The sequence below is a fragment of the Gymnodraco acuticeps genome, unplaced genomic scaffold, assembly GCF_902827175.1.
Source record: "Gymnodraco acuticeps unplaced genomic scaffold, fGymAcu1.1, whole genome shotgun sequence".
Lineage (NCBI taxonomy): Eukaryota > Metazoa > Chordata > Actinopteri > Perciformes > Bathydraconidae > Gymnodraco > Gymnodraco acuticeps.
In genome coordinates this window covers 1,191,697-1,219,405 of record NW_022990346.1, presented here as the reverse complement: position 1 = coordinate 1,219,405, position 27,709 = coordinate 1,191,697, and the positions used below count along the sequence as shown (strand labels likewise).

Genomic DNA, 27,709 nt, shown 5'->3' with positions numbered 1-27,709 from the left:
AGATATGCGTGGCGAGTTTCGTTCGTTTACGTGAAAGTTCAAGTAGGGGGAGTTTACGTTAAAAATTGAAGTGGGCGTGGCCTACGCAATTTTTGACGCAAAGTTCCGGAACCTATTACACATTGCTACGCCCACCTCACTGTCGTCGCATGGGCTACGTACTGGCATCATTTAGGCCACTTTTAATGGGCTTTTGCCCCTCTTTTACCCTATTTTTTGTGGGTTTTGCATGGTTATCGCTCGCTTCGCGAGCGACTAAATTGATCGTAACGATATCAATTATGCGAGTTGCACGTGACTGGGCTCACGCGGCCTATCAGCCGTCATGATTTCCGAACCTTTTCTATGCTTTTGCCGGTCGTTTTCCTTGTTTTTGGGTGTTTTTCGCAGGTTTATCGGTCTTCGCCGACCTAGGTCTCAGACCCTAATAATAATAATGTATTGTTGTTTGTATCATAGAACAATAACATGTTTTATCTGGGTTATCAGGATTATAAATCATGTTTGCAGTGTAATAATACAGGCTGTTTCTTTAAAACCTTGTTCTTACACAACTTTGTTAAATAAAACATTAACAAACAACAACGAAATCATGAAATAGGATATACTCTCTGTTATTATTTGTATTGTATTTATTACATTAGCTATTAAATGTACTACGTCCGTTTTATTTATTTGTATAAAGTCAGTAACATGTCAGCAGTGGGCTGGTTCTTTAAATCGCTGTGCTTCGTGTCTGTAGTGGTGACGTGTCTCTAAAGTTTCTCCTCCTCCCGGTTCTCAGTCACACAGTCAGTAGTGAGATTTCTGCCCAGATTTACACTGTAAAGGAGCACGAAGGAGGACAGTTGGGACATCATGGGTAGTGAGTATGACTTTGGCACACGATTTGTACGAGATAAAGATAACCAGAGTCTGTTTAGCAACAACATAAAATACAGTTTAATCTGTTTTGTACAACTTTAGATAGCTAACCTCGCGGTGTTAGCGCTGACTGGCTCTGATAGCTCGCTAGCTCACGTTGCTAGCTAGCTAGCTAGTCGGCAGTAGCTTCTGTACTATTTTGAGGTTTTCATGATGGGAAATCGTCAGTGGATACCATTAAACAGTTGGGCAGTGTTTTTGTTGGGACTAATTTGTTTTTTGTGGAAGGATTTTATAAGCGACATGTTGGTTCTTGTTGGCTGGAAATCTCTTCTAAGCTAACTCGTTAGCTACTCATTCAAAGACACTGACAGTCTAGTGATGACGACGCACAACACAACCGGTGTTATCTTGAGCCTGCTGCTACTAAATCAACTGCCAACCGCTAATAAGAACACCTAGGAATGATTATGTAAAGGTTTCGGAAAACATATAGAAACACCGTAATAAACGCCCTATTTCACGTCAAATTTGGTTATTGTAAATTCCAGTATGTCTTGAATCCGCCCACCACTCACTGCCACGTCCCACTGGCAGCCAGCTATCATTCCCAGTTCACTCACACATGTACTCGTGTTTTTTTGTTTTCAGTCAAATTCCTGGAGGTGATAAAGCCGTTCTGTGCAGTATTGCCAGAAATCCAAAAACCTGAAAGAAAGGTATGCGTTTCAATCATTATTACATTTGCATTTGGCTATGGATATGTTGTTAAATATCTTCTCCTAATGTGATTGTTTAACAGATCCAGTTCAGAGAGAAGGTATTATGGACTGCCATCACTCTCTTCATCTTCCTGGTCTGTTGCCAGGTAAGTGCCAACAATAAATTACTGTTTTAGTTGTTCAACAACAACTCTAAATGGATTGAAATTTCATATGATTTTTTTTAATGTAACATTTGACAACAAGATTATGTTTTATAAACACATAACCTGCACACTACGTTCACCTGCACTTTATTAATGACAATTTGGTCTTCTGAACTTTATCAGCTAAAAATTCTGTATGACCTTCATTCAAAGGTCTAAGGACAGATATACTGTTAATAAAGTGAGTAAATATGTCGCAGTGTTCTGTTGTAACATATTTCTGTAGAAATAGAAAAGTGGATATTATGTATTTTGATATCCTATAAATTATTTAGGGTGCATTATTTTTATTTCAATTTGGACTTAGTATTAAATTAAAGGGCTTGTTAGTTCATTAAAATGTTTTACTCTGATGTGAAATGTGCAGGCAGGGATTTGAACACTGTTACACTGAGTTTTGATTTACAACAATTATGATGACATTTTGTTAACAAAAGGCTTAAAGGTGGACTTTAATAATCAACACCTGCAAGTTCATAGTAGCAATTAAGCTTGTGCTTAACTAAAGTCATATTTGTTTTCCTGCAGATCCCCCTCTTTGGCATCATGTCGTCAGACTCTGCAGATCCTTTCTACTGGATGAGAGTCATTCTGGCCTCAAACAGAGGTAATGATCAAGATAATATATCAAAAGAAAACATTACAAATATATAGATGCTCCCATTGTTATTCCAATCTTTTGGTATTGATTTGATTACTATTGTTGTTCTGTTTCCTTTGTAAAGACTAATTGGGAATTAAACAATTTTTTTTAACACTTTTTTCATTGAAAATGTAAACTCAATTGTGGGTTCATAATAAAACCTTGACTGTTAAATACTTACATTTATTACAAAGCTGTGTGTGATTTAAAACCATTATGCTGCTGTAAATTAACCGGCAATAAGTTTCACCATAGATATGCGACTGATACACTGGTGGCTGATTGATTGGGACATTTCTAATAAGTGTGTGCCTGCTCTCTCACTGGTTTGTACTAACTTGAATTTCTCTCTCCAGGTACCCTGATGGAGCTCGGTATCTCGCCTATCGTCACCTCCGGCCTCATCATGCAGCTGCTGGCTGGAGCTAAGATCATTGAAGTCGGAGACACACCAAAGGACAGAGCGCTCTTCAATGGAGCTCAGAAATGTAAGTAAACTCTCCTTGGGTGGTAATTTATAAACGTACGGACGGTTGGCATTTATATGCACGTCTATAGATTGTCTAACCCCCGCTTATTGTTCTTTTAGTGTTTGGAATGATCATCACCATCGGACAGGCCATCGTGTATGTGATGACCGGCATGTATGGAGATCCCTCTGAGATGGGTGCAGGAATCTGTCTGCTCATCATCATTCAGGTAAGAACAGGACTTTTCTAAAATGTGTCATAACCAATAATGTTACTTTGACTAAAATCTATATTCTGTCATCTCTCAGAATGCACCAATTATAAAACATGAATGAAATAGAACACAGCGGATTGTGACTTTGTAATTGAACCCAGTCCTTTCTATTTTTCTATTATCAAAGACAAATCTCCTACAGTGAGGATGGCATTCATTATCAAACATATTATCCTCCATTAATTAAAGGGTTTTAAACTGCCATCTTACTAAGTGCAAGAGGTGCATCAAGGTCATTTCAGAGTGTCGTGTGTATAATTATGTCAAATAATACAATTCATATAGTCATTGTTCATGGTCTATAATGAACAATACGTGACTAACAGGTGTGTTTAATTCAATAAAGTGTACTCACAAAGCATAATGTACTACTTTTTTAAAACTCACTTAATAACTTCAGTAAAGCGAACCCAGTCTGCAGCTAAGCTCCTCCAAGGCTATGTGAATGTATTTCAAAGTGAAAACGTTTTCACATGACTTCCTCTGTGCTCTTTCAGCTGACTGTATCTGTTTTGTTCTCAGCTGTTTGTAGCTGGGCTCATCGTGCTGCTGCTCGACGAGTTGCTCCAAAAGGGCTACGGTCTCGGTTCAGGAATCTCGTTGTTTATTGCCACCAACATCTGTGAGACAATCGTGTGGAAGGCCTTCAGCCCCACAACGGTGAACACTGGAAGAGGTAAGAAATAAAAAGATATGTAAATATCTGCAGAAATCTTCTGCACTCTTCAGAACTGTGCCTCATACTGGTGAATGTTTTCTCTTTCTAGGTACGGAGTTTGAGGGAGCAATCATTGCCCTGTTCCATCTGCTGGCCACTCGTACAGACAAAGTGCGAGCTTTGAGAGAAGGCTTCTACAGGCAGAACCTGCCCAACCTCTTGAACCTCATCGCCACCGTGTTTGTCTTCGCTGTAGTCATATACTTTCAGGTTGGTGTCTGAACCTTCTTCCACATGGAACCTGAAAATAAATAATTGCATATAGACTAGATGATGAAGTTCTGGAGGGTAAACGGCTGAATTGCTCACATTCTCCTCTTCTCACAGGGATTCAGAGTGGATCTGCCCATCAAGTCTGCTCGCTACCGTGGCCAGTACAACACCTACCCCATCAAGCTGTTCTACACCTCCAACATCCCCATCATCCTGCAGTCCGCCCTCGTCTCCAACCTGTATGTCATCTCCCAGATGCTTTCCACACGCTTCAGTGGCAACTTCCTGGTCAATCTGCTCGGTACCTGGTCTGTAAGTATACCATTTAGTCACAACTTCATTTCAAGAATGAAGTCTCTCAAAAGGACTCAAATATGATTAGGCATGGTGCCTCCTCTCTGCTCAGGGGGACATTACTCCATGATATACTTAGAAAATAGCCGTTTGCTGGTAAACTAATGTTCTGAATGTTATTTTTATGGTTTGTTTTGTGGTTTTTGTCTGCCCAGTTTTAAAGTGTGTATTATTTTCTGATGTTTGTAGGATGCTACGTCAGGTGGTCCAGCCCGGGCCTACCCTGTAGCCGGACTCTGTTACTACCTCTCTCCGCCGGAGTCGTTTGGTAATGTTCTCGATGACCCGGTCCACGCTGGCATCTATATCGTCTTCATGCTCGGATCATGTGCCTTTTTCTCCAAGACCTGGATTGAAGTCTCTGGCTCCTCCGCTAAAGATGTAAGTGGTAAACACTTTCAGGCAGGTGGTCTCGGGTATTTATATCAAACACACTTTGTTTTAAAGCTCTTTTCTTTACTTGAATCCAGGTGGCGAAACAGCTGAAGGAGCAGCAGATGGTGATGAGGGGACACAGAGAAACCTCAATGGTCCACGAGCTGAACAGGTACAATGAAAACCACAATCCATACAGTTATAATGGCAATAAGCTTTATTCAACATTTACATGATTTCATCTTTCTGCCTCTGACGAGCAATTAACCCTCATCTTGTAATCAAGCAACACATTGTCACGTCAATATTTGTAGGTTTTATATATACTGTATGTAGATCTTCTTCGGACAGTCTTAGACTCAAGTGGTGTCATAAAAGACAAGGACATGTAAGATGGGAAGGTAATGCAGAAATAAATCCAAAGATATAAAGGTATTACAATAAAAAGCGAAAAGGATTAGAAAAAAAGTAATCATTTATTATTACTATTGATTTTAATCAAATGGGGTATTAGTCCTCCTGTTTCCAAATGTATTTTTTCACATGAACCTTAAAACTAAGAACTTACAAAATATATATATATTTTAGTTTGCTTTTAGTTCGTGAGGTAAAGAATAGACGGTAGAAATGAAATAAAGTGTTCTTCAGTTGTCATCCTAATTAGTCATGCATTGGAAATATGCAATGCTTAAAGGAATAGTTCAACAATTTAGAAATATTGCCAAAACATTGATTCTACTAGCCGACTCCTTGGGGCTCTTAATGCTCAGCAAAGATAAAGACTGTTCTTGTATATTTATCTAAAGACTTGAGCCTTGTGACCAGCGGAAAGAAAGCAATGTGTATTTGTTGAACTGTTCCATTCGTCCTTTTTAAACGATCATGAGGAAAGTATTTTAATAAAAACTGCTTTTAAGGCTTTCTGCAGAAACAGTCATGTGAAATTCTCAGTATTGATCTAAATATTCCTGTTTTTGTTTTCTAGGTACATTCCTACAGCAGCTGCCTTTGGTGGACTGTGTATCGGAGGTCTATCAGTAATGGCCGACTTCCTTGGAGCCATTGGCTCTGGCACCGGTATCCTGCTGGCCGTCACCATCATCTATCAGTACTTTGAGATCTTTGTGAAAGAACAGAGCGAAGTAGGCAGTATGGGGGCTCTGCTGTTCTAGAAAAAGCCAACCTCATCCCACCTTCTACCAACGTTTATTAGGATCACCAACTTTGCATTTTGTTTACATCTATGTGAAGCTCCTGCATCGTCAGCTCTCCACTTTCAGGATGTTCGAGGAATCTTCAGGAATCTCAGCTAAAATGGGACCTTGGGAGGTGGGGGGAGCTACACAGCTTGTTGCCCCTACCTGGTATCTTCCAAAGTAACACAAAGACCGACATTTTAGTTGTATTTCATCCGATTTTCTAACTGACTCTACATTATACCTCCCCGAGATTCATTTGAAAGGCTTCCTTTGTGTAAGAGATGAAGTCCTGCGGGAGTTTGGTCCTTTTTTTCAGACTGACAACAGAACGCTTCAGTATGCCGGCATACTCGACCGGATGATGGAGGGCAACTGACTGCTGTGTTCTGAAAAATGCACCTGATGTTCTGTTTGCTGTTATCTTAGTTAATACTTTTACTTTCAGCTTTATTTTATTTTCCCCTCCTGCCAATTATGTGAAGGTGTGGAACAGAAGCTGAACTGTCAAGTACTGTCGTTTTCCTGATCAGTGACCCGGTGTTATAGCTTTTATTGGAACAGGGTCTTGTAAGAGGAGGATGTGGAGCTCACATTGGGGTCCGCCTGTCGCTGTTTTAATGTATGGCATTCCCAGGGAGCTGCAGTATTAACTCACATGTCATATTCCTTTTTGGCTCCCACTTTTGCAATTTTGTTTTGTTTTTTAATTGTCTGCTTTCAGCACACTTGCATCAATCGCTTTTCCACACCTGAGAAATACTATGACTTTCTGTATATAGGCCACGCATTGAATGATTTTGAATTTGTCTTAAATGTAAGATAAAGTCTTTTGAATATGTAAACAACAAAAAAAGATAATGCATTTCAGAACAAACCTTATAGAAAAACATTCTCAATAAAAACCTTTTTGTGGAGAAAGGTCAAGTCTCTTGTCTCTTCTTTTTGGTCCACCAAAATGTTCCTTAGCACATGGTTTGTTTAATACGAAAAGTAACCTGAAAGATACTATAAATGCAACTGTAGTGAACATTTTTGATCCATATATTGTGATTTACATACAGTACATAACTGTAAAGGGGAATGAATATCCAACTTCTATATGATTGACTGTTAAGGATTATATTTTTTGTTAAAGTATGAGTAGATATTTTAATATATGAATGGCTATTACTTGAACTCCAATATCCCACCCCTAAAATAAAAATGTACTTAATAATAGGATTGGAAAAGTTTTTCCAAGGTGATTGTTATAAGTGCATTTATTTAAAGTGTAGATGCCTAGTTTACATCATTAAAAAAATGGTGACAAATGGCATAGAAGGTGAATCCCCTCTGGATATTACATATTACACTTTTACCTGAATGAAGGCTTGTCAGAAATGTAAGGTATTTTGACCGATAAATAAGATGTAAATAACTCTAATCGTGCATATTAAAACAACATGTCTAATGTTCTTAAACGCATTATTTTGTGTATATATAAACATCTGTGTGTATGTGTTTCTATGACCTGGTGGCGGCGGCAATGCGCTCAACAGCCTCTGCTCTACCGGAAATAGAATCGGAGAAGAAGACTCATCCACCGCACGCTCAGGCAAGGGTAGTTGTGAAACAAGCAACAAGCTAGCTGATGCTTCACTAAATCCTTCCCCTCTGCATGTGTCGTGTCTCAGTATCAGTTGTCGTCCTCTGAGTTGTTGCTGTCAATCAAAAGGAGGAATTCAAACCAACCCGGTGTGCAGACATGAGCTCGGTCAGAGATGAAGGTAACATGCTGTGCTAGCCCTGAAGTTGATTTGAGTTTGAATGAAAATTCATGTTCTTTTTTTCTTACATTTGTACAAAATTCCTGTTGGTACGATGAGATTCAGGACTGTTACATCTTTACCTGTTAACACATCTGAGTGCATAGGATTGTTAGTGTTCTTATAGTGCCATATTTTAATATAAAGTCACCTTGAGTGCGGTCACTTAATGATTGTTCTTGTTTTGTTTTCATCATGTAACAACATGGTTTTGGTGTTAGCGGAAAATAACTCGGTAAAATGGACAACTATTTAATGTAAATGTCCAAACCATTTTAACCATTGTAAAATGATCAGCCGGCATGCATGTCATAATCTTATACCTATATCAGATAAATAATAGATATATGGATGATTTCACTGATAGGCTCTTGTAAACCTGAAGTTAAAATTGTGACTGCAACTGCTGAAGGTTTTTTTTTTTACCGTTTTAACCGTGTTTACTTTGTTAGTCTCAGAATATAAATGATGAAGAGCCTTTATATGTCCTATAGCCTGCCTTAAGTTTTTGATTAGATGCCACAGTACTTATCAATGCATTTGTTTTTGTTGTCCTTCCAAATTTAACACCACAGGTAAGGACCGAATTATCTTTGTCACCAAAGAGGATCATGCGACACCCAGCAGTGCTGAGCTGGTAGAGGAAGACCCTGATGACCCTTATGAGGAGCAAGGTGAGGAGCAGTGAAATTGCCACTCTTTACTAAAGCTCAGGTGTGGGGATAAAATATACTTTTACATTACCTGTGCATTAACCTCTTTTCTCATCCTAGGGCTGATTCTTCCCAGTGGGGAGATCAACTGGAACTGCCCCTGTCTGGGTGGGATGGCCAGCGGACCCTGTGGGACTGAATTTAAAGACGCCTTCTCCTGTTTCCACTACAGTAAGGAGGAGGTGAAGGGATCTGAATGCCTGGAGCACTTCAGGGCCATGCAGGAGTGCATACAGCGTTACCCCGAGCTCTATCCACAAGAAGATGACAAGGTGCGAAAAGAACAATCATCAGAAACAGAGCCGACCTCACAAGACTCTGCATCTGCAGAAACCCCAGGTACCGACTCAACATCTGCAGAAACACCAGCTGCCGACTCAACATCTGCAGAAACCCCAGGTACCGACTCAACATCTGCAGAAACACCAGCTGCCGACTCAACATCTGCAGAAACACCAGGTGCCGACTCAACATCTGCAGAAACCCCAGGTGCCGACTCAACATCTGCAGAAACCCCAGGTGCCGACTCAACATCTGCAGAAACCCCAGGTGCCGACTCAACATCTGCAGAAACACCAACTACCGACTCAACATCTGCAGAAACCCCAGGTGCCGACTCAACATCTGCAGAAACCCCAGGTGCCGACTCAACATCTGCAGAAACCCCAGGTGCCGACTCAACATCTGCAGAAACCCCAGGTGCCGACTCAACATCTGCAGAAACCCCAGGTGCCGACTCAACATCTGCAGAAACCCCAGGTGCAGACTCAACATCTGCAGAAACCCCAGGTGCCGACTCAACATCTGCAGAAACCCCAGGTGCAGACTCAACATCTGCCACCGAGCCGGACTCTGATAGTATGCTACCCAACACAGAGGGCTCAGGGGAAAGCTAGTGATGAGCCCTGGTTACAATGTAAAGCCAAGGCTTAAGAATCGGACTGAAATCCCATTAAGTCATTGCTTGTTGCATTCATAAATAACATCATAGTGTTTTTTTAACATTTGCCGTTGAAATTCTTTTTTAAATGAAGCAAAAACCTTTTGAGGGTGTATCCAAAATGCTCATTATGCTGATCACTGTTTCTTTAACTGCAGGCTGCGTGGCCTGCAGGGGAACGAGTCACATAGCCTGTTCTGCCATTTACAAGTCATTTGGAGAAAGTGCGTCGTTGGGATTGAAAAGTAAATCAACACAAGAATCTAAACTGAGCGAAGTGATGCCTGTACGTGAGTTAACATTATGTTTAAGTTGCTGCAGCTGATGAGCTACTTTCTCTATCTCACATGGAAACTCACGATAGCAGTGCACGTTTCCCTGTTGAATGTTTGTTTAGTCACAAGTTCAACAAGCTATGGTACAGGAAACATGTTCTTTCATGTTGGCAGGTTAGATAAGAAGAAGACTTTAGCAGCGAAGATGATGTGGGTTGTTATTCAATGGCTACTGCTTTATGAAAACATGGTTCAACATGATGCGATTTAAATATCTCTATGCAAAAAAGGTCTTCATCCAATGATGGAAAGGTTAAATATTCCAAAACGTATAGGGTCTGCTATTGTGAAACCAAACACGTAAACTACATTAAATTATATTTAGAATATATAAGCTCTTACTTTTGGACTTTTACTTACAGAGGATCAGAGGACATCCGGGTTATATAGTAAATATGTGAAAAACTATCATGACCTTTATTTCCAGTTGAACTAAACAATGTATTTATGAATAAGATGGGCTTACAGTATACTTGTGTGAAACTATGTTATCAATGCAACAACTATCTTGAGTGTTTAAATTAAGGATGGGAAATCCTGCCTTTGGCAATACAAGATAAAACAAATATATTTAGTTCAATGAAGAACCTAGAGTACACTGTGTATTATGTCCTTTTCTTTGTCTCTTGGAGCGGCAGCACTAAGTTAATTCAGAGAAACTCCACTAATTGATAATCGATCAGCTGTTAAAGTCATTTTAAATGCAAAGATGGTAGAAAAAGCGTTCCACCTTTCAAAAATGGAGAATTCCTGCTTTTCTTTAGTGTGTATAAAATGTAACTGAATATTTAAAGGGTAAGGACCGACGAGACAAGACATTTGAAAAACATAACTTTAAACTTTGACAAATGCGATCGACATTCTTCCCATCTGACATGTTATAGACCAAACGTTTAATCGAGAAATTAACGAGTAATTCTTAGTTGCAGAGATTCCTATGATGTATGTACACGTGATATACAAAGTTTACTTCCTTTTTGTTCCATTTCATATGTTTGACTCAAAGTTTATAATAGTGATTATACGGATGAAGACAACCTCACTATTTCGACTGAGCAGTCTTGATTGCTATCTGTGGTGTATATCCAGTTATACAACTTTACCTCAGCTGAACTAAAGTGAACCATTCATGTCAAACACAAGTTTGACTAGTGTGACTTTTTATATAATAAATTATCCTTTATAATATTTGTTATTTTTGTGGTTTACTTCTTACATCTCCCATGCGTGACATTGCAATAATATCTTTGTACTGTGCTGACTCACCATATTGCAAGTGTACGCTGTCAAGAAGAGCAAATGTGTGAACTGAGTTTCTATAGCAGAGGGCAACTTTGGGGGAAAACTCTTTGCTCCAATAACATTACTTCCTTTGAATGGATCTGGATTCAATTAATTCAACCAAATTACACAATTCACATCAATTGAACAATAACTAAAGACAACCCCTGTGATTGGATTTCTTACCTTTCCTATTCTTATTCAAATCTTTAATAGTAATTCACAGAGTTATTCAACCGTTACAAGAGTAGGTTATACTTTTTGGGAGGATACAGAATTAGAATTCAATACACATTGTCTTCACAATCACATAATTAGTCTGCAAAAACTGGACCTCGTCAAAAGTATCAAATGTAGCTGTAAATGTATTCTTCCATGTGATATGATTAGGTAAAGCTTCAGAGGTCAGATGTAGTGTTTGTCCACTGAAGCATGTCCTGCTAAAAACTCCCATCATGATAAATAATTACCAAACACCGGCGTACCATTGGTGGATTGCGGAGGGGAAAGACGACCAAAAAACCAATGAGACAATAAGGGGAAGGTCATCGCCCTCAAAGTTTTTCTCTCCACAGAGGACGGTTTGCAGATAGGGTGAGAGCTGCCTTCATCGTCGTCTGCTCGCGTGTGTGACAGAAAATCCTCTCCAGGATGTCTTCTTTAAAGGAAATATGCAGCGGTTTACCCCTGGACCCACTGCCACCCAACCGGGGAAGAGACCCCAATGTGCCGCACGCACCCATCCGGACCCCCAACCTTACAGCAGAGGAGGAACGGGTGAGTCAATTCGTCTCTCAATCATTTATAAATAAGTATTCCAGAGACATGTAGCCCTCTCAAATAAAATTATAATATGAATTGTTTACGAAGGATTTTACATGCACAGCTGAATGAAATGAAGGCATTCCTGTGCTTTTACACTGAGTAAAAATACTTTCTGTGAATAAAACTCTCAAATTAAGATGTATTTATAATGGAAAGCACCGTACATGGGCCTGCTTGGCTGCTGTCAAACGATTATCAAATGGAAGAAGTGGACTACTATTAGACACGATCACGTAACAATGAGAGATGTAATAATAAGCTAAAGGAGGTAAATGCTCACTGTCATGTCAGACAATTGTTTGACTTTAAATGTGTTGAATGTGAGGACAAAATTGACATAATACTGTGTACTCTGACTTGTTGCATCACCATTGTTGTCTCGTGAGCCGTCCCAAAAAAATAGATTATTCTCTCGGGTCCTCAAAGGATTGCCCAATCTCAGAGCAAAGGTTCAGTCAATGATTATAAGAGAGCTCCTGCTCATTACCCTAAAAATGTAAAACAACTACTCTTCCATCAATCTATAAATACAGTATGTGTTCATTAACCCATTGTACATTTCCCATGTTCCTCTAGTTGGCGCTGAGAAATTCCTTGCGTTACTTCCCTCCTTGCCACCATGCAACACTTGCACCTGAATTTGCTAAAGAGCTGCGGCAGTACGGGCACATCTACATGTACCGCTTCTGCCCCACATTACGCATGAGGTGAGAAAACCTGAGCAAATATCCATAATTGATATTTGACATGTAATAATGTCTTTTGTTTTGGTTGGTATTCCTTTTAATGCATTTTATATTCGTTTGTTGACTAAAATCCTTCAAATTATAATCAAAAAGCAGAGTATTTTCCAGATTAACTGTAAACCTTCAGAGATCACAGCGGTAAAATAATTCAATCAAATATGAATCAAATATAAATAGAACAAAACTAAGACACTTGTACTGATGTTTCCGCCATAGGGGCCAACACTTTCACTGCTGATATATCTGTCACTTTTATGACAATCCCTGCTGCATAAGATGTATACAAATGATGGCTATTGTAAGTTAACTTGAGAAAGACATTGATGTATAACCACCACAATGCCAGTTATCTAGATTTCTACTGACCTCAGGACTTTAGATTTCATTTCAATCTTTATTTCGAACAGATTAAAAAATAAATAAATAACAAATGTGAAAAACAGAATACCGTATTGTTAAAATACAGTATTTATCCACATTCATGATAACATTTATATATTCAACAAAAAAGTCTTCATATTAATAATAATAAGTCATATGTGTCCGAAAGGGAGCAGGAGGAAGCAAATGCTTATTAATTCCCACCCCTTACTTGATCAATGATTGTCCTTTAAATCATTATGCAAGTTATTCCTACTTACATTTACATTTAAGATAAACATTTCAATGGTTAATCTACATTATCTAAGTAAAACACACTGTAGCTCACCAGAGATAAATATAAATCAATGTGTCATCCTGTAACTTAATCCTGTGTCCACAGTGGCTTCTGCTGAGCAAAAGTTCAATAGTATGAAATTATACTAAGCATGATAGTAGAATATTTTCTCTTAGTTTCCGCCACAACAGTGATGTGAGTGTCCCTCTGTCTCCTCAGAGCTTACCCCATAGATCAGTACCCGTGCCGCACACGCCAAGCTGCCTCCATCATGCTAATGATCATGAACAACCTGGACCCAGCCGTTGCTCAGGTGAGCCTCTCGCACAGATCCTAGTAACTTTGGAATTAAGCATGGCCAGTCGTTTTTTAAACCGTTTATCTCGCCTGTGGTTAACTCTTCTTTATCTTTTAGTTTCCCCAGGAGCTCGTCACCTATGGAGGGAATGGACAGGTGTTCAGTAACTGGGCCCAGGTGAGTTATTTTGTGTTCATGCAGTGGATTGGGTAATAAAGAGTGTAAATAGGTTCGTAATAATAATTTCATTGTGCCTGGGTTCAGTTTTGCCTGGTGATGCACTACCTGAGCGAGATGACAGAGGAACAAACTCTGGTGATGTACAGCGGTCATCCCATGGGCCTGTTCCCCAGCCTGCCTTCATCACCTCGCGCCATCATCACCAACGGCATGGTAGCTGCCCAACACACTTCACAAACATTCACCTTTGTACTGTAAATCACTCAAATCAATTTTTCCTATTTTGCATCACTCAGGTTATTCCAAACTACTCCTCCAGAAATCAGTATGAAAAGATGTTTGCCCTCGGTGTATCAATGTAAGTTGTTGCATTGCAGGAAGAGGATGATGCTTTATCAAACCTCTGATGTGGGTACAGATGTCTTGATGTTATTTGTGTTTATTTTGTTTATTCATTTTCAGGTATGGCCAGATGACAGCAGGCAGCTACTGCTACATTGGACCTCAAGGGATTGTTCATGGCACTATGGTTTGTGATTTATTGTACACTCCTGTATTTCCATATGCAAAATAAAGGTACATTTTTGATAAGTGGTTAGAAAACCTGAGAGCCAGAAACTCCTGAAGAGGTTGTTCTATTGGATACGTTTAATAAGATGAAACAAATAAAAACAAAAGCATCTTCCACACAAATTATTTGTCATTTTTGACCATTGCTTGAAGTCATAACATTTAGTGTGTTGTAGAAGTAATGTTGTTGTTCCTGATTTGTTATCTGTTTCCTGATGTTGTTCTGTGCAGCTGACAGTGCTAAATGCTGGCCGGAGGTACCTGGGCTCTGATGATATGAGCGGGCGCGTCTTTGTGACCTCTGGCCTGGGGGGCATGAGTGGAGCTCAGGCTAAAGCTGCCGTCATTGCTGGTTGCATTGGCGTGATCGCAGAGGTCAGCTGGTTCAGTTTAATTTCTTCTTAATAGAGTGCCATCTATCGATCATAAATCTATCGATTAGATTTATGATTCGAAAATTATAAAAGTAGGGTAGACATGTGGAGATTATCCGACTGAACAAAACGTGATCCGTCTCTTAAATGTGTGTCAACCACAGACCTTATTTCGAGCTATTTTCCAAAATCCTATGGAGAAATCGCATTGCTTTGTTGTCGAAGGAACCCATGCGCAGCTTACTTCCGGGTTTTAGGACGTGTCACAGTGGCACTCTATACTCACTGCTGACTGAGGCAGAAAAAATGAAGAAAGTCCTGTATGTTAATGTGAATTTGATTTCTATGTAGGTGGATGAGGCTCCGCTGAGAAAGAGACATGAGCAGGGCTGGCTGATGGAGGTCACCAGCAACATGGACCACTGCATTAAACGCATCAGGTAACACAAAGAAAAGTGGTTATAGCTGTGTAAATCACTATTTAAAATCATTGCTGCATTCAATTTCACTTTTAAATCCATATGACACACTTGGAACGTGTGTGTGTTTCTGGAGTATGTGTTCACATCATATTCTTAAGTAAGAGTAGCAATACCACACTATACAAAAAAAACAAAAAACAATGTAGAGTGTTAGAATCTTAGATGTTAGATTATTAAAACATAATTCAAAATGTTGGGAGGTACTGAGAATATCAATATCACTGAGCTCAGATAACCAACCATGCCAGTAGCCTTATATTACAAGATAGAGAGTGGTTTCAATCTTCTCTTCTAATTCTTGGATAAATAGCAAACAAGCATATTCCCCAAAATGTCCTTAATTTCTTTCTTTTTGTGGTATTTATTATGGTATTATTACAACTCTTTGTACTATTAAGTCATTTAAACCATACAGCTGTTGATGTTTTTTTGTGCCAGCATATGATTTGTAAGCAATGTGACATGTCTGTCTCGTTTAGTAAAAGTTGCAATAATTCCCTGTTGAAATGAAGTACTAGCTCCTAACATTTTGACAGAAACTTGAATAAATAAACACACCTTCACTGCGACCTAGGCTGTCTACTGTTAGATGAGTATCATGATAGCAAAGCTCGTATCCACAGAAAAGACAGAAAGATGTTTCCCATAGGTAAACCTGTCTCGGATAACGTAATCACACATTGATTATTTTTTCTTTTTCAGGGAGGCCAAGAGCTCCAAGACGCCTCTCAGTATGGGTTTCCATGGCAACATTGTGGACTTGTGGTGAGTTTCTGACCCAGATCTGCAGATACAGAGACACAGACACCTCTTTTCCACTCTCTTGACATCTTTGTCCAACTCTTCCTTACTTTCCATCCAGGGAGAGGTTGCTGTTGGAGTACGAGAGGACGGGGGAGCTGCTGGTGGATTTGGGTTCAGACCAGACGTCGCTTCACAACCCGTACAACGGAGGCTACTACCCAGTGCAGCTCAGCTTCCGCCAGGCCAATCAGCTCATGATGACGGATCCTAAACGTTTCATAACCATGGTCCAAGAAAGGTAATTTCAATCACAGAGATTAGCTTTTATATGTTATATTTTCAGCAATATATCGGTCCATTAAAGGTACATTATTTAACCTTTACAAATTAAAATGTCCTATATTTTGGGGATATGTACACCTACATTATCGTATATATTTCTAACAATTTTCAAAGCAAGAGAAATCTGTTTAATTGTTATAAATGTAACAGTATGTTTCATTGGCCTCACCATTTGCACATGTATTGGAAATGGTGGAAACCTTTAATCTAGATTGATGCCAACTGTTTACAATGCACTTTTTAGATATACATTTGATCCAGATTAACAAAATGGTCATCGGCCATCTTGATCTTGGGTTACTAGAGACACGAGCAAACATGCATAGCAACTCAGCTCATCCCCCTTGCATCTCAGTTTTCCCCTAAGCTGGGCCTGAACACTGATGTTTTTATCCATTTCATTTACTTTTTTCTGAAGAGGAAGAGACCTAAAAAAAACCTCCTGAAACAAGAGGTTATACAAACTGTAAGAAGCTGGCTGCAATACCAACCTCCCATAATCCCTTGATACTTTACAATACCACCAAACTCTAGATGGCTAGTGGCTTAAATGACATAATGTGTGTTGAACATGTTTTTTATATGCGCTCACAGCCTCCGAAGACACGTTAAGGCAATCAACAATCTGTCTGAGGCTGGGATGTTCTTCTGGGACTACGGCAACGCTTTTCTCCTGGAGGCCCAGAGAGCTGGTCAGTAATTCAACTCCCACACAATACACTCTGATATCATCATTATCATCCAGCCCAATGACAGACCACGGAAGAGACTTGTGTTTCTTGTTTTTATAGGAGCAGAGGTAGAAAAGGTTGGCGGAGGAGCCACAGAATTTCGTTACCCTTCTTATGTCCAGCACATTATGGGGTGAGATGTTATTTCTTATATTTTCATCTAGCATTCATCCTGTGATAGAACTGTGTAAACACCTGTGTAGGTCTACAAAAAGATCAATAATTGCAATCCAAAATGTTCTTCTCTCAATTAATGATATATCTCCTTCTGCCTTGGCTGCAGTGACATTTTCTCTTTGGGCTTTGGCCCCTTTCGCTGGGTGTGCACATCTGGAGACCCCCAAGATCTTTCTGTAACAGACAATATCGCCGCTACCGTCCTGGAGGAAATCAGTGCCAACGTGTCCGATCGCGTCAAACAGCAGTACAATGATAACATTCGCTGGATCAGAGAGGCTGGAAAACACGACATGGTAACCCTCTGGGCAGCCATCTCTATCACTTAATGAAAATCTGATTTTAAAGATATGCATTTAGATGATTTTATATCTGTGTTTTCTTTGGTTAGGTTGTGGGATCCCAAGCCAGAATCCTCTACTCCGACCAGAAAGGCAGAGTCTGCATTGCTTTAGCTATCAACCAGGCTATTGCTGACGGAAGAGTTTCAGTAAGAGGATAAATCGTCTGCTGAGAAGATTGTTTCATGTTGACAGCGGTCTGCGTGATATTGAGTTTGCATTGAAGTCTCAAGTTTCTTGTGTCATTTCTGTTGTTCAGGCTCCTGTGGTTATTAGCAGAGACCATCATGACGTTAGTGGCACAGACAGCCCCTTCAGAGAAACCTCTAATGTGTATGATGGATCTGCCTTCTGTGCAGGTATGTGTTTCGTTCACTACAGCTATTCAGGAGACTATTGGCTTAAGAGGTACACAAACATGAGGGACAAACATTACAATTCACACAGAATCTGTTACTTGTCATTACTAAGCTAAAAATACAACACAACAAATCTGTTTCCCTCCCTCAATTCTTCATATAAACCAGTAACAATGCAGGAAAATGTTTTGTTTTTATGCACCATATATCTTAAACAAACTCCCAAAAAACTGCAGGTCCACCGCAACCCTCAGTTATTTTAAATCAACCAAAAAACCTTTCTGTTTGCTACTGCCTTTTATCAAATCAAATAATATTAATTTCTTAAGTAACTAACTGTTATTTATTAGTTGTTCTACTATATTTCAGCTTGTTTTAATGGTATATTCTTATGGCTTTTTAATGTAATTGTATTAATATACCTTTTTTTAATGTGTCAATCTTTTAGATGTTTTATGTAAAGAGCTTGGAATTGTCCTATTGAAAATAAATATGCCTTGCTCTTACAGACATGGCGGTCCAGAACTTTGTTGGTGATGCATTCAGGGGCGCCACATGGGTATCTCTGCACAACGGCGGTGGTGTTGGCTGGTAAGGGTGGCTGCTCATTCAAGTTTCAAGAGTTCTTTATTACCATATACACAACTACGTTTTAAAAATGAAATTCCTTGATCACATGCTCCCTCAAACAATGCAATATGTTTGAAAGAAAAAGTCAAATAAATCCAACAAGTAAAAGCAAATGGAAAATGTGGACATAAAGTTGTGAAAGTTAAAATATGGGGCTAAAATATAATATATAATAAGTAAATTGTTGTAAATGATTGAACTGAATTTAGACACAGATGTTGTACATGTATATGCATCAAGAGAAGTAATACATTTGTGTATAAATAGGTGTAAACAGCAAGTAAAACAGCAAGTAAGTGTTGATCCAGTCAGTGCTACTATTAAAGGAATACATCTTTGTGAAAGGTTAATCAATCCTTGTCTGTCACCAATTCAGTGTTTTTAACACTATCTCTCGTTCATCACCTACAGGGGCGAGGTGATGAATGGAGGGTTTGGTTTGCTGTTGGACGGCTCTGAGGAGGCTGCAAAGCGGGCCAGACTGATGCTCAACTGGGACGTCTCCAATGGGGTGAGAGTGCAGAGAGGAGAGCAGCATGATTACTGTCCAGCTTCACCTATTGTTTATAACATGCTCTTCTCTGTTTCTGCGTGCTGCAGGTGGCTCGTCGCTGCTGGTCTGGAAACACAAACGCTTACGATACCATCCAGGCCACCATGCAGGAGAATGAGCAGCTGCGTGTCACCATGCCTTTCCCTGTGCAGGATGAGCAAGTGCTGGACCGGGCCCTGCAGGGCTAGCCAACGTCTTAGCATAGCTCAACAGCCAGCTACGTTCAGCCACACAGATCAATAGTACCTACAGTATAATCCATTCAGACGTGTCTTGGTCAGACATTTTAAAGGTTTGATTATACACATAAAGTGAATTAGTTAATGAATCAGGTGCAATGTTGTTAAATAAATTATTTGCCATGAATACACTGAAGCAATGTTGTGCTCGGCTCTTTTAATAATTGAATCTGCAAGGATGTATTCCTTTTTTTGTGTTGAAAATTAAACCACAAGTATGTTTAAATAAAAAAAGAGTCATTTGTTTATCACAACATGTCCTCAAATATCAGTCAAAATGTCAATAATAGGTTAAAGGCAGAATAATGTTGCTTTTGTTTATTTTTATATTGTAGAAAAAGGAAAAATACATCCTGGATCCCAAAACCGAGTGATTGTCACAGCACTAGAGTAACGGGTTGTTTTTGGTTTAATGTTATAATTCAAGTTTCTGGTATTCAAAAAATAACCTTGAAATTAAGCAAAATACACATTTACCACAAAAGTGTCTGTGATGTCATCATGTGGGTCAAAACTGTGAGAAGAGAAACATAAATCAAAACGTGCACATGTTTCAAGACAATATACAAATGAGACTGGTTCTTCCAAAATTCAACCATATCAGACAGACAAAGGTCATACTGTTTATCACACTCATCCTCTTAACGCCATATTGACTGCTCAGTTAATAACTTTATTGGCATTCTACACAAGTCACAGTGTCCTTCCTCCTTTCTTGTATGGCTCAGTATTCAGGGAAGTGAAAGGAAGATTCCACAAAATGGTATAAAGGGAACAAACTTAATATCAAGGTTCAAGGCTTTTATTAGTCCTAGTAGCCTACATAGCTACAGTGTAGTTACTTATGACGATGAAAATCTTAGGTCACAGGCTCCACCTGTAGTCCAAAAAATAGTGCAAGTATAAAGTAGATATTACATTCATTTCTGGTCTTCTCTTTCCTCCACTGGTATGTGCGTCTGTGGTTTTGTTTTTTACGCGTGGTTGTTCCTTTAAGAAAATGAATTTGAGGAGCTCCGCGCTGACGTAAGGGAATTGGAGAGCTTGGTGATCCCTGCAGGAAAAGGCAGAGAGCCGTGATGAGGAACAGACAGGGGGACCAGACAGCTTTTTATTTCCTCTCGTTGTTTTATCTCTACTGTATCCAGATCAGTTTACATATTCTTTAAGTTCTCTATAGCCTACTTGCATGTTTCTGACCTCCGCCCTTTTTTGTGCTCCAATGAGTTTCCTATAGACTGGCTGCTCACTTCATTTTGTTCGCACAGTGTTCGAGATGTTCAGTCGAGCATCACAGAAGTCCTCTGGACGTACGCGAATAAACTAGGATGACACCGGATATTTTCTGCGTCACATGCTGATGACATTTGCTCTGATTCACTGTTCGCTTTTTACAGAAGAATTCAAAATGCATCATAACCAGGAGGAGCAGTCCGTAAATCAGCCCGGGCCAGCGCTCCACGGAGACTCCAACAGCGACCCCGCGACTGACCAGCAGCCGCCTGCATACTCCAAAGTGGAGTTCAAGAGACATGCAGTGACTGATGACTATAAAATCACATCCCAGGTTCTTGGTCTGGGAATCAATGGGAAAGTGCTGGAGTGTTATTGCAAGAAAACGGGAGAGAAATGTGCCCTGAAGGTGTGTGTTTGTCTGCTCCTTCAGCCTGTGTGATCTACACTGTCCTCTGGAGACTGCTGCCTGGAAAGCAAGAGAGCATGCCATCAATTATTCATTTCCTCTCTGTGGTCTTCTCCATTTAATGGTCTCTCCTAATCTGGAAATGTGTCAAGAATTTTGGATTGACGTAGTTTGATTTTGAATTTGTATTATATATATCCTTATGTGATTTGACACAGATAAATCATGATTTCCTCAACAGAGGGGTGAAGCAATATTCAAAAACAAATTCAGTAACTCAGCCACCCAGACAGTGTCTGTCTGACAATTATGTGTTGTCTGGGTTACTTTGAAACAGTTTCCACTCACCCATTTCTGTGTGGACAATGGTCTGCCCTGTTAATACCACACAATCATTTGACATTGAATACTTGCATTTTGTATCTCTGTTATGCAACATTAAGTATAGGCCTACAGCTCATACAATGTTTACAAGTATTTTTTAAAGCCTACTTGGGAAATATGAGTTGTGAGTAATTCACACGAAGCAAAGTCTAAGAAAACACAAACAGGAAGAGCAGCCCCATGAGTGCCTCTGCAGGATTTATTTGGAATATAATGTGTGCTTAGCCACATCCTAAAAGGTACCATGGAATGAGAATCTGTGGAAGTAGTTTAGTGTTCTGTGGAATACTGTGATTTCTGCATAGAGGATTTGGAGGAAAGTCCAACCTACGTAAACAAGCAGTGCTTCTCCTCCTTCAGTGCTCAACATGCACCGTATTGTCCACAATTATTTGGGCTGGGGTCTGCATGTCGAGGCAAAAAGGATGTCCTCCTCCCCTGGCTGTGAACCCAGAGCTGCAGCACTGTGTCTTTAAAAACATGGCACATTGCTAAATGAAGTCTGACAGTATTCACTCTTAATGTTCTCTCTAGAAAATGTAGATTAATGGCTTTAATAGCAACCACTAATAGTGCTGTAAATGGTGAATGTCTTCCCAATGGAGGCTGTGTTGTCTGTGTGGGTTTATTGATTTTTTGACTAGTCTTGTCCAACTCATTATTTAAAAACATATCCATCTGATATACCTTGGAGACTGGATACCGTTCAACATATCTCAAACAGAGATATTTAATTATGTGTTTTTGAGCAGATCCTGTACGACACTCTTAAAGCTAGACGGGAGGTTGAGCTGCACTGCCGAGTTTCTGGAGGTCCTCACATCGTCCGGATACTCAGCCTGTATGAGAACATGCACCAGGGGAAGAAATGTCTCCTCATCATCATGGAGTGGTGAGCATTACCAGCCATACGTCATTTATTGTCTGCTTACGTTCAAGCAAATTAGAGCTGCAACAATGTATCAATAAGCTGTGAACAATTATATTTATTCCCAATATTTTGAGAATTTTTAGGAATTTCTAAGAAATAATTTTAACATCTTTATTTGAAACATATTAAATGTGAACATTTTTACAGTTTATTTACTCTTTAATGAGTGTTAGGAAAATATTTTAGCTGTGGACTGAACAAGACATTTTTTAACAGTTGAGAGACACACTGTGAAGTCATACCTCCTAAAGCTGTTCATATGTAATGTATGAACTGTTGTAATGTTCAGAACATCTTGTCTCTACACATGTCTGGAAGGTATCTACATCCAGCTGAGCCCGATCAGCTCACACCTGGTATAAGAGTTTAAATGAGAGACATCTTGAGTGACCACTTGGGATTGGAATTTATTTTTCCTCTTTCTCTGTGACTCTGCACTCTGCCAAACCATTTCTGTTTTTGTTTGCATCATGGATAAAACAACTCACTGACCTTTCTTTGCTCCTCATGGCTTCTTCCACATCGCAGCTTAGGCTTTTAGATTATACATTTGGATCCAAACTTAATTAAATTACATTCTTAAATGAATTACACACAGCCCATTTTGCCTATATTCATTAATTGTTCATTGTTGCTTTATCTCTTGTTTTAATTTAACTCAGACTGAAATAGACTCACAAAACACATTTTAAAAGTCCCCTATTATACTGTTTTTCATCAATATATTATGGTCTCTTATACAAAACATATCTTTCATTTTCACACATGTTTATGTATAAAAGACAGGAAAAAGTGGATTTTGCACAATAGGTGACCTTTAATACTAAGAGTTGAAACATGATCATCATTGATTATGAAATGAATTCAGTAGTTTATTATTTTCCCTTGAATACGTCCTCACTGCTCGAGTCATCTGTGGCTGGCTTGGTTCAATAGACTGGACTCATCTGAGCGGTAAATTATGACTCACAATGACTGGCTTTGTTGTCGAATCACGACCGCAGTGGAGAACAGTGATTGCCCAGAGTTTCCTCTCTTCCCCATTTCTGATCTCTTTGTTAATCTTGTCGCAGTATGGAGGGAGGGGAGCTGTTCAGCCGCATCCAGGCCCGGGGGGACCAGGCCTTCACAGAGAGAGGTGGGTCACAGCGAGCAGTTTAAATGTCTCTATTCTGTGTCCTGTACATGTTACATCCATTTCCTTTCTGTCCATCAGAGGCGTCAGAGATCATGCACGACATTGGCATGGCCATCGAGTTCCTTCACCACATGGACATCGCTCATAGGGATGTAAAGGTGCGGCTGAAGTCTAAAATCATTTTTTGTTTAATGCTTTATTTTGAGTCTCTAATCATTAACTTTATCTCATGTAGCCTGAAAACCTGCTGTATACCACCAAGGATAGTAACGCCACACTGACACTGACAGACTTTGGCTTTGCTAAGGAGACCACCCTGCACAACTCCCTCCAAACCCCCTGCTACACTCCCTACTATGTTGGTGAGTGTTTGCTATCCGGAGCTTGATACAATCTGCAGGTATACAGAACTTGTGCCGGTATTATAAACAGAGGTGGATCAATTACTCAGATATTTTAGATTCCTTAGTAAAAGTAGTATTAACAGAGTGTAAAAATACTCTGTGACAAGTAAAAGTGCTCAAGTATCAAAATATAAGCACAACATTTTAAAGTTCTCAATATACACCATGGCCCTTTTCAGAATCATATATATTTATTTTATTGGATTATAAATATTCATGCAATAATGTGTTTATTGCATAAATGCTGCTGCTGGTACAGGAAGAGTTTTTTTCTTCCATATACAGCTTGTGTATTTCACGAAGGGATCAATAAAGTTTATCTTAACCTTTATTAATACATAATAAATTATTTGTTTGTATCATATAATATTTTCAATTTTTTTAATGACTAAAGTTATCTAATAAAAATAGTTAAGTAAAAATAATAAAATGTGCCTCTGAATTGTAGTGGAGTAGAAATATAAAGTAGCAGTTAATGGACCTAAACATTTTACTTTAGTTAAATAATTCACAAACTTTGCTTGGTTGCCTTCCACAATTGTGCTATATAGTTTTTGGATATGGTCATTGTCATTTACTGTCATGTTGTCCTTTTGGGTGCAGAATGATCTGCTTTTGTGTGTCTCTCATTCTCGACATCATTGCGTTGTTTTTCTGTATTTATTTGTCCGTTCAGCCCCTGAAGTGCTTGGGCCAGAGAAATATGACAAATCATGTGACATGTGGTCTCTGGGCGTAATCATGTACATTCTGTGAGTATCGTCTGCAGCCGTTTCTACTTAATTAAACATTTATAACTGTATAGCATGTGTAAATGTATAACTCTTTGTTTGGTTAACCAATGAAGCAAAGTCAAATATGTTCTTCTTCTTCTGTTTCTAGTCTGTGTGGGTTTCCTCCGTTCTACTCAAACACAGGTCAGGCCATCTCTCCAGGCATGAAGCAGAGGATCCGGCTGGGACAGTACGAGTTCCCCAACCCCGAGTGGGCCGACGTTTCTGAAGAAGGTCAGACACAAAATTCAAAATTACAAGGAAAATATTTCAAAATTGTAACAGGGCTTTAAATATGTTTTAGAATTCTTGACAGCATCTCCAGTTAACTCAAAAGAGACAGCCTTATTAGAGGTTCATATGGCTATCAAGATGTATTGGGTTAAATGTTTGATATCGTTTAACTGTTTTGTAGCCAAACAGCTCATCGTCCAGTTACTGAAGACAGACCCCAATGAGAGGATGACCATCGGACAGTTTATGAACCATCCCTGGATTAGTGTAAGTTATCAAGTTGTCTTTAAATTGACCTGTATGCAGTAACGTTTACTGTATATAAGATACTTTCACCAATCACCTTTATTATTGTTTAAATTTCTCTGCTACTTTTTTTGATTGCTCCTCCTGTTAACTTCAGTTACTTTCATTCATACTGATAACCACAAATTAATTAACAAATAGTTCATCATGTATTATTATAGGTTAAGATACAACTTTATTGATACCTTGTTAAATTCTACCTGGCAGTAAATAATAATAATAATTAAAATGATCTCCTCCTAAAACCAGATGCAACATTAATGATGAACACATGAATACATCAATAATTATAATACAATAAACGATAATATGTTATTATTTAATAGAGTGTTGTCCATTATTATAACAGCAGTATGTCTACAGTACGGTATCACTACGTTTACTGATATGACTACTTTGTGGACACTGCCTGTATTTATGGCCCTTTTATTGATAAGAACTTTGTATGTTTTCACACTGCAGCAGTCAATGGTGGTCCCTCCGACCCCCTTGCACACTTCTCGTGTTTTGACAGAGGACAAGGAGCTGTGGGACGATGTGAAGGTGGGATCAACTTTGTTTAATTTCAGAATATGAACACAAGGTGGCAGTAAAGCACCGGATTTACACAGCAGTATGTCTCCCAACAGGAGGAGATGACCAGCGCCCTGGCCACCATGCGGGTGGACTACGACCAGGTGAAGATCAAAGACCTGGACACGTCCAACAACCCTCTGCTCAACAAGAGACGCCAGAGGCCGGTGCCAGGAGGAGCGGAGAAAGGAGGAGAGGGTGATGGAGGAGGGGGAGGAGTGATGTGTAACAGCCACAGAGAAGTTACTTTTTCTGAATAGCATTAGTAAACGATCATTGGATAAAAGTAGTTCAAAACCACCAACGCCAGACTTTTCCAATTCACATTTCACTACTTACTTTTTCTCTTTTTTGATCACTGCACTCAATAGTCAATTAATGTCAGTGTTTTTCATTGTTGCCAATATAAGACATGAAATAAACCTGTTTTTTATGTTTTACAGCTGTGTTGTATTATCACTTGCATACAAATGACCTTATTTAATATAGTTTGATTGACACTGAGAGAATTACAAAACCTCTTTAGAAACCTGTTTTAGCTTTATGGTGAAAATCAGAGAGTAAATTGAGTATAAAGATGTTGTGGCAGCGTGTTCTTGCTGCAAACAAAATATGACTATATGTGGAAGTAATAACGTATATATATTAGGCAAGATTACATCCGATTTATAAGACCTTGAGGCAACTTTTATGATTGTTAGTGATGTGGGTATTGTAATGCATGTTCAAAGGACATTTAAACTTTGAGAGGTGAAGCTCATGTGTGATATCAACCCTACCAGACATTTCCACGTACTTTAAACTTCCTCCTCTGGGAGTCTCTAAGCCATGAAAACTGCCTCGATAACCGCAACTCTTTGAGTAAAAGGTTTAAGGAAGGGCTACCAAACTGATCACAGGTCTGAAAGATGTCATATCTTTCTGGGACTCAGCCCATTGAAAATGTCCACTGTAGTGGACATTTTGTTAACATGCATCTCCTTTTACTCTTTTGAGCTACTCTATCAATCCCTGATGTGCTGTACAGAGGACATCCTGGTCTTTCCAGTGATATGTCATTGGTTAAAATTGCATGCTGGGAAGTTCCTCTTTCTTTTCATCCAAAATGGCTGGCATACGAAAAACAAAATTGTATAGAAGCAGGAGGAGAAGTCAAATATTGTTGAATAATTGTCATTTTTACCATGAAAATCATATATATTATTGTTTATTAACATGTGAGGAACTATATAATTAGTTCTGAAAGCAATTAAATAATTAAAGTTTTCAAATAACAGCCCTTTTATAAATGTCTATTCTAGTGGACGTCAGGACCAGTGGCGGCGCTAGGGGGTGGCTACTTGGGCTCAAGCCCCGGATGTTTTCTGAAAAGCCCCGGATGTTTCACTTTTAAAAAAAATGTGCAGTACCGGAGTCCACCAGAGCGTAGCCTGCCCTGAAGTAGAAGTGATCCTTCCTAGTGCCTGACGAGTTTTAAGCTAATAGCCTATACAATTATGGATATTAGAAAGTTATTGTCATCGAAGCAGGCGCCACAAGCTGCAGCAGCAGCAGCAGCAGTATCAGCAGCTGACAACAATGTCATCACCAGCAGTCAAGAAATGGATGATGTTTCAGGTTTGTTAATCTAATGGTGATATCTGCACTCTGGCTGACTGAGTAAGAAGTGAAAAAGAGTGATTTGACGTTAATGTTATAGCTAATAAACATGGAGTAACCACACTAAGTATACCCTTATGTTAGTATGTATACAGAACATGACTAAAAATTATCCTAAGATGTAACGTTAACCCTTCATACCTCAGTCTACTTTTAAGACACTAAAATAACGTATTCCATTTTTTATTTTGTTTTCGCGCGAGGAATTATACCGGCTCTCGTTTCAGTACACATAACAACAGAACTGACAGGCAACCCTCTGAATCAGACTCCGATTGGCTGTGACTGGATCCACTCAGAGTGT

At 39.2% G+C, this 27,709-nt stretch overlaps 4 protein-coding genes across 7 annotated transcripts; all 4 read left to right on the top strand.

Moving 5' to 3' along the window:
* The first annotated feature begins 567 nt into the window (after positions 1-567).
* sec61a1 (SEC61 translocon subunit alpha 1) lies at positions 568-6,958 on the top strand. Its single transcript, XM_034223817.1, has 12 exons — positions 568-865; positions 1,516-1,583; positions 1,667-1,732; positions 2,321-2,399; positions 2,792-2,923; positions 3,025-3,134; positions 3,702-3,855; positions 3,947-4,107; positions 4,225-4,422; positions 4,654-4,845; positions 4,935-5,011; positions 5,825-6,958. The coding sequence occupies exons 1-12, from the start codon at positions 859-861 to the stop codon at positions 6,009-6,011; spliced, it is 1,431 nt and encodes a 476-aa protein (XP_034079708.1). The 5' UTR covers positions 568-858; the 3' UTR covers positions 6,012-6,958.
* A 640-nt stretch (positions 6,959-7,598) lies between these two features.
* On the top strand, positions 7,599-11,019 carry LOC117551145 (mitochondrial intermembrane space import and assembly protein 40-like). 4 transcript variants are annotated; one of them, XM_034223880.1, is made up of 4 exons: positions 7,599-7,804; positions 8,419-8,517; positions 8,617-8,878; positions 8,939-11,019. In XM_034223880.1, exons 1-4 carry the CDS (start codon positions 7,783-7,785, stop codon positions 9,450-9,452), a joined length of 897 nt encoding a protein of 298 aa, XP_034079771.1. In that variant the 5' UTR covers positions 7,599-7,782; the 3' UTR covers positions 9,453-11,019. The 4 variants fall into 4 exon arrangements, with proteins under 4 accessions (XP_034079771.1, XP_034079770.1, XP_034079772.1 ...); XM_034223879.1 differs by having other exon boundaries at positions 8,909-11,019; XM_034223881.1 differs by having other exon boundaries at positions 8,617-8,895; positions 8,956-11,019.
* Positions 9,683-19,595, top strand: uroc1 (urocanate hydratase 1). The gene is made up of 20 exons (XM_034223877.1): positions 9,683-9,782; positions 11,688-11,889; positions 12,514-12,644; positions 13,561-13,654; positions 13,757-13,816; positions 13,904-14,032; positions 14,116-14,177; positions 14,282-14,348; positions 14,621-14,764; positions 15,115-15,203; positions 15,948-16,010; positions 16,108-16,287; positions 16,926-17,023; positions 17,123-17,195; positions 17,346-17,535; positions 17,631-17,729; positions 17,840-17,939; positions 18,449-18,530; positions 18,981-19,080; positions 19,170-19,595. The coding sequence occupies exons 2-20, from the start codon at positions 11,764-11,766 to the stop codon at positions 19,308-19,310; spliced, it is 2,028 nt and encodes a 675-aa protein (XP_034079768.1). The 5' UTR covers positions 9,683-9,782; positions 11,688-11,763; the 3' UTR covers positions 19,311-19,595.
* A 797-nt stretch (positions 19,596-20,392) lies between these two features.
* LOC117551021 (MAP kinase-activated protein kinase 2-like) lies at positions 20,393-26,186 on the top strand. The gene is made up of 10 exons (XM_034223674.1): positions 20,393-21,003; positions 22,140-22,279; positions 23,392-23,456; positions 23,535-23,614; positions 23,692-23,818; positions 24,537-24,612; positions 24,743-24,867; positions 25,049-25,134; positions 25,636-25,716; positions 25,803-26,186. Exons 1-10 carry the CDS (start codon positions 20,716-20,718, stop codon positions 26,004-26,006), a joined length of 1,272 nt encoding a protein of 423 aa, XP_034079565.1. The 5' UTR covers positions 20,393-20,715; the 3' UTR covers positions 26,007-26,186.
* Positions 26,187-27,709: the final 1,523 nt, after the last annotated feature.